Source organism: Notothenia coriiceps, unplaced genomic scaffold (genome assembly GCF_000735185.1).
Source record: "Notothenia coriiceps isolate Sejong01 unplaced genomic scaffold, NC01 NC01_scaffold00014222, whole genome shotgun sequence".
In the NCBI taxonomy this organism is placed as follows: domain Eukaryota; kingdom Metazoa; phylum Chordata; class Actinopteri; order Perciformes; family Nototheniidae; genus Notothenia; species Notothenia coriiceps.
Window position 1 is genome coordinate 1 of NW_011346923.1, and position 11,774 is coordinate 11,774.

At 40.8% G+C, this 11,774-nt stretch overlaps 2 protein-coding genes across 2 annotated transcripts; one reads left to right on the top strand and one right to left on the bottom strand.

The window, feature by feature from the left end:
- Window positions 1-4: 4 nt before the first annotated feature.
- On the top strand, window positions 5-580 carry LOC104948348 (tubulin alpha chain; the record flags this gene model as incomplete). Its single annotated transcript, XM_010774543.1, has 1 exon — window positions 5-580. A coding segment is annotated over one exon (435 nt), but the record flags the coding sequence as incomplete, so codon positions are not given.
- Window positions 581-2,644: 2,064 nt separating this feature from the next.
- On the bottom strand, window positions 2,645-5,760 carry LOC104948347 (tubulin alpha chain). Its single transcript, XM_010774542.1, has 4 exons — window positions 5,656-5,760; window positions 4,284-4,506; window positions 4,052-4,200; window positions 2,645-3,948 (listed from the first exon to the last, which is right to left on the bottom strand). The coding sequence occupies exons 1-4, from the start codon at window positions 5,656-5,658 to the stop codon at window positions 2,968-2,970; spliced, it is 1,356 nt and encodes a 451-aa protein (XP_010772844.1). The 5' UTR covers window positions 5,659-5,760; the 3' UTR covers window positions 2,645-2,967.
- Between the last annotated feature and the right edge of the window lie 6,014 nt (window positions 5,761-11,774).

Genomic DNA, 11,774 nt, shown 5'->3' on the forward strand with positions numbered 1-11,774 from the left:
CCCACGCCACGGTAAATACATGGCCTGCTGCCTTTTGTATCGTGGTGATGTCGTTCCCAAAGACGTGAACGCTGCCATTGCCACCATCAAAACCAAGCGCTCCATCCAGTTTGTGGACTGGTGCCCCACTGGTTTCAAGGTGGGCATCAACTACCAGCCGCCCACTGTAGTTCCTGGCGGAGACCTGGCCAAGGTCCAGAGGGCTGTGTGCATGCTGAGCAACACCACTGCTATTGCAGAGGCCTGGGCTCGGCTTGACCACAAGTTTGATCTGATGTACGCTAAGCGTGCCTTTGTGCACTGGTATGTGGGTGAGGGTATGGAGGAGGGAGAGTTCTCTGAGGCCAGGGAGGACATGGCCGCTCTGGAGAAAGATTACGAGGAGGTTGGAGTCGACTCCATTGAGGGTGAGGGAGAGGAAGAGGGAGAGGAATATTAAGGGACAAAAAGGCATTTGTTAAAAATGATACAATTAATTCTAAAATTGAATGTTTAACTATCATTAGAAGTTCGGCTGTTCAGAGTTAGCGATCCTGAAAGATCAGTTTGACCCTGTTCTTAATAAATGTCCTACAACATATTAAGTTGTCTGTGTTTTTTCTTTTGGTTTTAAGAATTAAAAAGAAACATTTACATTAGAGTTTTACCAATTGTATATGATCAGATAAGGGAATTCGTTTTACAGAACACACACATCACACAATGTTTAATTTATACCTTGAAAACTGTTAGAGCAAATATATACGATCATTTTATTTGTGCTGAATCTTCTATTTTTGTTACAACAGGGCCATATAGTAATTAGTGTCGTTTTGCAACATGGCACACTCCTGAGAACCCTATCTAGATATGGGCTAATTTTAAGCTAACAAAAACCCAACAATTCTTAGTTTTAGTAGATTATTCATTATTGAAAACATGATAATTATAATCAGATGTCATTTCTGCCTATAAATCCCCCTTTATCCAACAACCTAATCCTTTATAACTAAACTAGTATGGTGTTTTTTTTATCGAATTTCAAATTGTTTAATAGCCCATTCATGTGTGCCCACTCCAACGTCAACAGTCCCTAATCACCTTGGCATGTAAGGTAATCATCAGCTTCTCACATTTTACTTAAGGATTGCACCAAGCATTCCTGTTATTTTTGGTACCCTGTCCATTCCTAGAGCTAAAGACATTGAGTAGTACCTTAACTTCTATCTTCCTATAGTTTGTCACCAGACTTCCTCCTTCAGTTGGGGAGTTTTCTACAAAGGTGCTTAATTCTTTCAATTACCGGGGTTAGTATCTGCTAAACAAACATCTGAACTCACGTGTCACTAAGTGTTCTGCATCTCCCCTGAGACATTGCTTTGTTTGAACCCTAATCCCCCATTTAACCTCTTGGAATATTGCAGTGTTGTTGATCTGACTTCCACCCACAGCACAATTACCAAACCAAGATTACAAAATAAAGATGGCCGTGCAGTGCCTCTCATTCTGCAACCCTTTATTCTAACTGTTCTGGGATGAATACGACCACAACACCCTCCCAGCTCGGGTGCCAGTAAAAGAGCGGAAAGCCAGGATCTGAACTTTAAAGATCACCTATTATGCAAAATCCACTTTTTCATGTATTTTATACATAAACATGTGTCCCCTCTGTGTAAAGAGATTCTGAACGTTTCAGGGAAAAAAATATCTCGGAGGGCCGTGGGGAGTGGCTCCTTATTTTCAATCAGCACTTTTGAAACACGGCTGAAACAGAGGGGTTTATGGGATGCTACAATGCACAATTTGTTTGGTATTTCGAGCCAAACACTTCAGAGACATGTTTATCTGAGACCTATAATATATGGATGAAAAACAGTATAATAGGGGACATTTAAAGGCCTTCATCCATCGATCCTGCCGTGCCTGATTACAGTAGCAATCCACTCACAACGGCACCTTTAACTGGTTGTAGAGACGCCAAATGGAGTCGGAGCCCTTTCCGTCACTACACCCCTGGTCAAAAGGCCTGCTTTCGACCATAACAATTACAAATATGACATTAATAAACGCTTTTAAAAAACAAACCTGAACGAGGCTGTCAACCTTAGCACATATTTTAAGCATACGTTTAATATTGCTTTTTAGAAAATCTAACATCTGAGGATGAGTAATATGATGCCATACAAAGCATGACCCTGAAAACATGCTGGTGACATATTTTGAGAGTAAATGAAAGACTCATTATTTAGTTGTTTTTTAATTAAGGCCAAATTAAGTGACAGAATGGAATATCTTCAACAGACCTCTTTCCTTTTTTTGTCAGAGCTGTTTATGTATTGATTGCTGTTGGGGGGTGTTACAAGCATTTCACAAATATAAGAAAGCATGTTTCTCAAATACGTCACTCACCCTGACCTGAAGTGTTAATTTAAGAGTATCTGGCTAATATATTTTCTGATAAAATGATTTTGGAGTCTCTATCTGACACTTAGCAGCTGTTACTGTTGAAAGATCATTCATTGGGTTAAGGATATATTCAATGGCTTGTTTCTATAATAATGACAGACATAATACAAATATCATATCATAGATCTAACTACAAATCACAACACTTATTAAAGATTTATTTATATTAAACCAAAAAAAAGAACCACAGACCACTTCATATTTTTCAGGACATTTATTAGAGAGCAGAACAGACACAGTATGCATCACTACCTCTGAAAAGACAAACTCTGAGTTGTAAAAAAACTATTACTTTTTGAGATGCCTTCAATTATTAGCAATTGTTTCCTGACTAACTAGTGCAAAGTCCCTTTTAATACTCCTCTTCCTCACCCTCGAACAAGTAAACTCCAACCTAACAACCTGGTGTTATCCCCCCTGGCCTTTCCTATCACATCAAATTGACATCCACATTTATTTTTGGAATGTATTTAAGGACGAATCAACATTATGATGTTTAACTAGTTCTTAAGTTTTCATTCTTTAAAATTCTTCTCCCTCTTCCTCTCCATCACCCTCAATGGAGTCGACTCCAACCTCCTCGTAATCTTTCTCCAGAGCGGCCATGTCCTCTCTGGCCTCAGAGAACTCTCCCTCCTCCATACCCTCACCCACATACCAGTGCACAAAGGCACGCTTAGCGTACATCAGATCAAACTTGTGGTCAAGCCGAGCCCAGGCCTCTGCAATAGCAGTGGTGTTGCTCAGCATGCACACAGCCCTCTGGACCTTGGCCAGGTCTCCACCAGGAACTACAGTGGGCGGCTGGTAGTTGATGCCCACCTTGAAACCAGTGGGGCACCAGTCCACAAACTGGATGGAGCGCTTGGTTTTGATGGTGGCAATGGCAGCGTTCACATCTTTGGGAACGACATCACCACGATACAAAAGGCAGCAGGCCATGTATTTACCGTGACGTGGGTCACATTTCACCAACTGATTGGCTGGCTCGAAACAGGAATTAGTGATTTCTGACACGGTTAACTGCTCATGGTACGCTTTCTCTGCAGAGATAACAGGGGCATAGGTGGCCAGAGGGAAGTGGATACGGGGATAGGGCACCAAGTTGGTCTGGAACTCTGTCAGATCAACATTGAGGGCACCATCAAAGCGAAGGGAGGCAGTGATGGAGGACACAATCTGACTGATCAACCTGTTCAGGTTTGTGTAAGAGGGACGCTCGATATCGAGGTTCCTACGGCAGATATCATAAATGGCCTCGTTATCAACCATGAAGGCACAGTCAGAGTGCTCCAGGGTGGTGTGGGTGGTGAGGATGGCGTTGTAGGGCTCCACCACAGCGGTGGACACCTGGGGAGCTGGGTAGATGGAGAACTCCAGTTTGGACTTCTTGCCGTAGTCGACGGACAGACGCTCCATCAGCAGGGAGGTGAAACCAGAGCCGGTGCCCCCTCCGAAGCTGTGGAACACCAGGAAACCCTGAAGACCGGTGCACTGGTCAGCCTGGAGATGGAGAGAGACAAATATGAGATACAAATTCAAGAATTCATTCGAATATTTTGAACTTGTTTTAGGAATGTGTCACTCTATACGTCAAGTTACCCACCAGTTTGCGGATCCTGTCCAGCACTGTGTCAATGATCTCCTTGCCGATGGTGTAGTGTCCTCGGGCGTAGTTGTTGGCAGCATCCTCCTTGCCAGTGATCAGCTGCTCAGGGTGGAACAGCTGGCGGTAGATCCCGGATCGAACCTCATCTGAAGAGAACAATTTGTTTAGAAATGACTAAAGGGTTTGACTTGAAAGCTATATATGGCATATATATTTAATGAGAGTTTACCGATGACAGTGGGCTCCAGGTCCACAAAAACTGCTCTGGGGACGTGCTTTCCAGCTCCAGTCTCACTGAAGAAGGTGTTGAAGGAGTCGTCTCCTCCTCCACACGTCTTGTCACTGGGCATCTGTCCGTCCGGCTGGATCCCATGTTCCAGGCAGTAAAGCTCCCAGCAGGCATTGCCAATCTGGACTCCAGCCTGACCGACGTGGATAGAGATGCACTCACGCTGTTGGGCAGAGAGAGAAGATTTGAATTACAGATATTATTTAATCTCAAACCTTGCAATTTTAACACTTAAAAACTGCTTCACAGCTGCTTTCAGACAAAAAAAAGTTATTTGTCTGTATTGTTTTAGACATGGTATAATGGGAAACAAAGTGGGCTAACAGAAATAGTTTTACTATAGTTCAAAATAAATATCACAGCTATATTCTTGAGAATACAGTTATTGGCAGGATGAAGGTAATAGTTAAATAAGGCGAAATAAATCTAATAGAGAGAGAGATGATGGATAGATACTCTATTTATCCCAAAATAAAATAAAAAAAATATTTTTGTTGCAGTAGTGTCAAGCATTACACAAGAAAATAAATGTTTAAAAGATACAATAAGATACAAGTACAATACAAAATAGCATTAGCTGCAAGCAAATACAAATTCACAATAGAAAATACATCCCTACAGTATCTGAATAATACACAATGTAACAAAATATTGAATAAATTGAGTATAATATACAGTTTCACAAGCTACAGGAATATATATCAATACAATACAGACACATAATGGCATTTGGATTAAATAAACATTATAATTAAGTAGCTGTTGTACAAATTGTTCTGGGTTATGGAAAAGGGGACGCTTTACATGCTATGGTGCAGTATGAGTAATATGCCAACCAACAACCAATTCATGGCGGTAACAGTAACGTCCACTTAATACATTTTCGCTGTATGGACAGGCTTTCTCTGGGTGTGGGACATCTGAAGACTGCAGATCACTTACACTTTGCTATAGTGCTGACAGGGGCTAGGACCCAACACAGCAGACTTCATTATTCATTCTGTCCACATAGCAGTCAGATGAAAACCTCTTTTGTTCAGTCTGCCCGTCACGTAACGTTAGCTGGCTGTACCCCCATGCAAAGCACCTCCCTTCTCCAAAACTCATATTCAATAATACGCTAGAAATTACTTGTTTAATAGAAAAATACTTTTTTGACACCTCGAGCCTTTTTCCACTTTTATAAACGTGTACGTTTCGTTGGTTTGATATCGGTTGTAGGGGAAATTAAATATCAAAAACAAAACCACTGCCATTACTTCCCTCTGGCATACCTTAAAAAGCCTGGCATTTATTTTTGAAAAGTTCTTACCATTTTGTTCTGTAGTCGCGGTGGAGGATTGAAGTTCCTGCACAGAAAATCTTACAATACGACAGTTATGGGGTCGTTGTAAGAGATAATGGCGCATAAGAGATGGACAGCGGTTAAATATAGGGGCAAAGCCTGCGTCAGTGACCTCGGTGCGGCCATTGGTCAACAACCTGTCAGTCAGACGCTCGATTATTTATTTATTATTTCTATTGGACGAGTGCCTGTCTCGCCACATAGCCCGCCTCCCAGACCACACCCGGCAAGCATGGCGCCGGTTACTATGAGGAGGAAAATGCTGCTTCACTTTGTGCAAATAATCTGACATACAGCCCAGTGTTTGCTGGCACTTCCATATAATAAAAAAAGTTAATCCATGCAGAATCACAAATAAAACAACTTGTAAAATAATATACAAGATTAGATACTTTAGAATTAGATTTGTATTCATTTATAATAGCACACTACAGATTATAATATAATCCAATGGAGTCTGCATTTTGAGAATACATCAAACTTTTTACTAAAGTCACATTGATTTTTTACTTTCCTCTTGTGCCTCATGCATATTACAAACAACTGATGTCCAAACACCTGCCAGTACAATCAGTCAGTCAGCTCATCAAACCCTTAAATTACGCCTCTTACCATCTGCTTATGTTTCAAATGTATGATTTCTTTCCACACTGCAAAGCTATACAAATCCAACACACAGATTGGGATGCTGATAATGTGTTATTATTAACCCTTTATAGCCTAAAAACAATAGGCCTCCACATTTTATGCCTGAGGTTTAAACCCTATTTCCAAGTATGCTTACAAAAAAATCCAGACAACCTTTGGTTTAAGACATATGTTTGTTTCATTTGCACTAGTGTCCTCTCTAAACTCATTTTCATACCCATTAATCATCATGCAGTCAATATTTCCACAAATGTAAAAACATGGGTGTGGGTTTCATTGAACAACAAACGGTTTATTTTTTATTTCAAAATGAACTTTTGTTTTCGGTCTACTGAAAGAGGTCAAACTGTCCTGTCATGTAGGCCACATCCACAGGCGCCCATCCCCCATCTCTCCTCCCAAGATTCAACCGTTGCAAGGGAAATGAATAACGGTGTTGCCTGGATACCGCAGAATATCCCCATAGACCGCCTTTATCCGGCAGTCATGTGACCCAGCTTAAATGGCAGCATTAACAGTCTGCAGTGCAGCTGCCACAGTGGGGGATGTGAGGTGCCTCAGCCACTTATTTTCCCAAAAATCTTGCACCCTGATGTTGTGTGTAATTAAACAAATGTCCTCTCGTCTATCAGTGTATTGACCCATTCTTCTCAGAAAACTCATGGGAGAAATATAAACAAAATGATGTTGAGGATTATAGGGTGTGGCCGGCATGACATCAATGTGGAGCAGCTCTTTTGTTCACACACATCAAGGTTGTTCATATAAAACCCCATTCTTCGTGAAATGTAACAGGATGTACGTAGCGGCTCTGTTTGTGGAAAGACCATAAAAACATCTAAATAAAAGAGAAGTACTAGACAGTAAAGCTGCATGGTTGCCAACAACAAAAGGAGCTCTATGACAACAGTTGTCCCAGACCCAGACATGAAACCTTTTTAATGTGAGGTGCTAAAAAGCTGATTTTGGTTTATAGAGATTGCTGCAATAGGGTACCTGCAGAGAAAATAATAATCAGATGGTCAAAGATATACGATATATTTCTGAAGGTATCACATTAATGGCATCTACTTATTTTTTAAAGTCATTGCATTTTTGAGTATTTTTTTTGACATGATGCCCTTAAATCAATGTCACTTCTGAGATTTTTAAGGCATTGAGTCAGCTGTGGAGATTTATCAAATAATGAAGTAACTGCAGCGTCTAATTACACATTTTTGGACTTTTTCTTTATTATTCTGTAGACAATATGATTGCACTAAGACTTCTTGAATGTACTAATGACCTTAATGTATTTGAATGTGATGTATGTGTTCAATTCTCTTGCTGCTGTACCTCAGTCTGGATTTTGGATTCAATGGATCCTGGTAATTTTTCTGGTCAACTGAGGCACAGGGTGGGCATTTTTGGTACTGCATTAGAGTTGTTCTCATCATGTTAGTCAAATAGAACGTTTTGTGTCTCCTTTCACATCATTATCTTGTCTTCTTTCTCTTCTACCCGCTTACATAAAATGGGCCCCAGCATGTACAGTATGACACAGAAAAAGTCCATTAAATATATCTTATATTGATTGAATGTGTCCAATGTGACTTAAATGAGGCCAACTGGCATATTTCTCCTCTTTTACTCTATGAATTAATGCCTGTCAAACTTCAATTCTTTATTTAAATGAGACTGTTTAAAATATGAATGTTGTTTCAATATATTATTTGTCAACTTAATACCAATTTATTGTGTTATATACAATTAATTCACCATGTTCTGCGTCCTTTCTAGTTTATTTTAATTTTGCACAAAACTTTGTTTTGATCAGTAAATACATTTTAGTATTATTATAATATGCCTTGGTCTGTCACTGGAATGCTTTTGAATGACAGTGAGTTCAAATCTATATCCTACACATTTTCACTGCTTATGATAAATAGTGTTTCTTTTTTTATTTGTAGAACAAAAACATGTATGAGGCCAAAGACCACGTGGACCACGAAAAAAGTTTTTCTTCTCAAGTAGTTCCCTGGCCTTACAACCTGACACCAGTCACACAAAGTATCATTATCATTATATATAAAAAGCTCATTGTACCTAAAAAAACAACAACAACCTTCCTCTTTTACTTGACTGCCTCTTTCAGCACCTGCATGAAATATAGATTCTGCTTTGACAGGTGAAACATTTGCTTTGTAACTTTGTTGGGTACCATATTCTCTCCTGAAGGATACAGTGCGGTCAGTTTCCTGCCATGAAGGGGCGACCACTCCCATCTCTCCAGCATTCCCATCAGATTCCCATCCTTCCTCTCTCCTCTTGTGCAGCTGCTCAGCCCCTCCCAGTCCCACAGCTGCTGGGAGGAGGAGAGGAGGAGGAGGAGGAGGTGGAGGAGAATTTTCTCGAAGCACTGGCTGAGATCCAAGGCTGCATCCTTTCCTTTTCTTTCATCTTCTGCCGTTCATATGGAGTACAGCAGCCACAAAAAGCCGGTTGTAAATTATTCATCCTGACTTCACTGCTGAATAAATTATGAAATGGTACTCTGACATTAGGGCAGCTGCTCTGACAAACACCGGACGTTGAGTTCATACTGCATTAGGAACCAGAAGGGTGCTGATTATATTATGTAAAGCTTCTTTACATTCTCTGGATTTAAGGCAGCTTAAAGGGCAACAGGGTCAATGTTGTTACTGCAGCAGTCATACTGTAAATAAGCAGCATAAGTGAAGGGCTTCAGTGCGACCATTATGTCACTTAAACTGTAATTCAGGCATTTTCAGTTCTTCAAGCAGGACAGAAGCAGAGCAGTCACGCCCAAACGTCTGAACAGCACATAGGCTGACTTGCAGCCGCGTGATCGCCCCACTGAATGACATCATTGCAGAGAATCTGGGACAAAGAGGGAGGAGAGGAGAGGAGAGCTGGCCTGCCTGGTGGATCCAATGGCCTCAGCATCAACATGGACGCCGGCTGATACCAGTGTGATGAGAGCATCTTGTGTGGCAGAAGCATTCAGCCATCTTACATCATGAACAGCTCATCAGGTTCATACAAAAATAATACAAATACAATATATGTAATAGAGAATGCGCACCAGGACATGACTAGCTTTGTATTGATTTACAGTTTGCCACACCTACATAATACATGTATGCAGTCCTTGCTGATTCACCCGCATACATAATAAATATGCTTTGTTCGAAGTGGCCCTTTATTGGACGAGATTGACCTATACCGTTATTTAACACTTGACTGATATTTCTTCATATATTTTGAATTCATTTGCATAAATAAGTTATAAGAATACGGCATATTAGTTTGTGAAACTGTGCTCATACTCAACATGTCCCTTTTTGTTCTTCCTCAAATGAAACTTGAGTGAGTTGGTTCCCTTACCCTCATCAAAGGTGGCCTCTTGTAAGCTATGCAGACACTTCAGAGATCATTTCATGGTCATTTTAAAGCCTAATAGGATAATTTATGGTCTTAATCACATACGAAAATTATATGCATACCCTGCCAACAATATATTTATAGCAGTGCCCTTTAGGAGTAGATATAACAATGCCAATCAGATCAGATATGCAAAATACAGACATAAACATCATCACGTGGCAGTGAAATCCTTTTTTTGTTCACGGTGCACAGATACCCTTTAATATATGCACACAAAATAACAACTCTAACAAGACCTTAACAAAAATGAAAAAGTGCCACTATACAACTCTGGTAGGTTATTCATATCCTTGATGACATTCTGTACAAATCTATGCATATTTACCCTGCCAACTATATAGTTATTGCAATGTCCTTTTGGAGTATATAACAATACAAATCTGTTGGATTTGTCATGAAAAATACAGACATGCTCAGTTCGAACATCATCTCTAAAGCGTGGCAGTGAAATCTTTTTGTGTCCACTGTGCACAGAAGCAGATACCCTGCCCTGCTGCCGGTATAAAAGCGGAAGCCCCGCCCTCCCATTCAGCAGTTGTTGCATCGACCCCGACGGGTACACCTCGCGACGCAAACCACACCGTGTTTAAAAACGCTTTTTCTTCACATTTCTTCCTTTTGTTCTCCCTCTCTCTGAACCTCAAAAAGAAAAAATGGTAAGTCTACTTTTCCTAATCTGAAATGAAGGTTTGAGCAGCACCCAGTGAGTGTTAACACGACGTCGTTAACGTGTCTCCATCTCTTCAGGAACGTCTCCAATGTCTCCATTGTGTCTCCAAAGCTGACACGGTTTAAAAGCTATAGTTACAACATTGGCCAATTAAGTATTTATGGATTTAAAAAAAGCAGTATCGAGTGGCGTAATACCGGTTTTGCAGCAGTGACACGGTGTGATTGTGGATAGAGGTGAACAATGCACCGACTGTCTCCATTCAGGCTTTATTACAGGCACTCAGGTGGATACGTCTGTCAGTGTGCGTCATTGTCCGTCCATATATTAGGATTTTGGTCAAATTTAACGTGTCCATACACGAAGACCTGACACCTTGCAAATGCCTTATCCTGTTTGGATGCAGGGAGGGGCAGATAGGGAGGAGATTAAAGGTGACAAAGATTTCAAATATGACTTTTCAATTCATAATATGCAAAGGAAAATATTTCTTTATATGGGTATTCTAATCTAACATTTATCAACAAAACAAATTGATGCAACACAACGCGTCTGTTTCAATCATAGAACGAAATATAAAGGGTTCATTTAAATACCATTTGTATTTAATCCAAACTGTCGATTCAATTTAGATTAGGCCTATAAGCAATCATAATATATATATTGACACAGTGGAGCTTTAGCTCGTTTTTTTCTCATCCACTGTGACTGTGCCCCACCCTCTAGGCATGAGAGCAAGTGGAATATTCCAGACTGATTTATGTGCACTGACAAGGCAATTTGCATTTTTGCTTACGCTTGCAAAAGAGGGAGAGTGTGTGATAAAAAAGCCAAGAGGACAAAAAGGACTGGAGGAAAGAGGAGAGCAGTGTCCTGTCTGCTGTCAGGCTTTCTGTCCTCTTAGGTTGTGGTGCAGGGAGGGGCTGCACCGCCTGCTCTCCTCAGACAGGGGGAGCAGTTCCATATTCCCTATATTGAGATGCATGTATGCAACATTAACTGTTGTAGATTTCATAAATGATCACAGCATTGACATATAAATGAATGTGAAACTAAAACGACTTGTTTTCTGATAAATCACCTCTTGTTTTTTGTTTGTTCCTACAGCGTGAGTGCATCTCTATCCACGTCGGTCAGGCTGGAGTCCAGATTGGCAATGCCTGCTGGGAGCTTTACTGCCTGGAACATGGGATCCAGCCGGACGGACAGATGCCCAGTGACAAGACGATTGGAGGAGGAGACGACTCCTTCAACACCTTCTTCAGTGAGACTGGAGCTGGAAAGCACGTCCCCAGAGCAGTTTTTGTGGACCTGGAGCCCA

Coding starts and splice junctions, on each gene's coding strand:
- LOC104948347 (XM_010774542.1), bottom strand. Junction 4,201..4,283: donor CCTGGAGCCCACTGTCATCG/GTAAACTCTCAT, acceptor TGTTCTCTTCAG/ATGAGGTTCGATCCGGGATC. Junction 3,949..4,051: donor TGGACAGGATCCGCAAACTG/GTGGGTAACTTG, acceptor CTCCATCTCCAG/GCTGACCAGTGCACCGGTCT.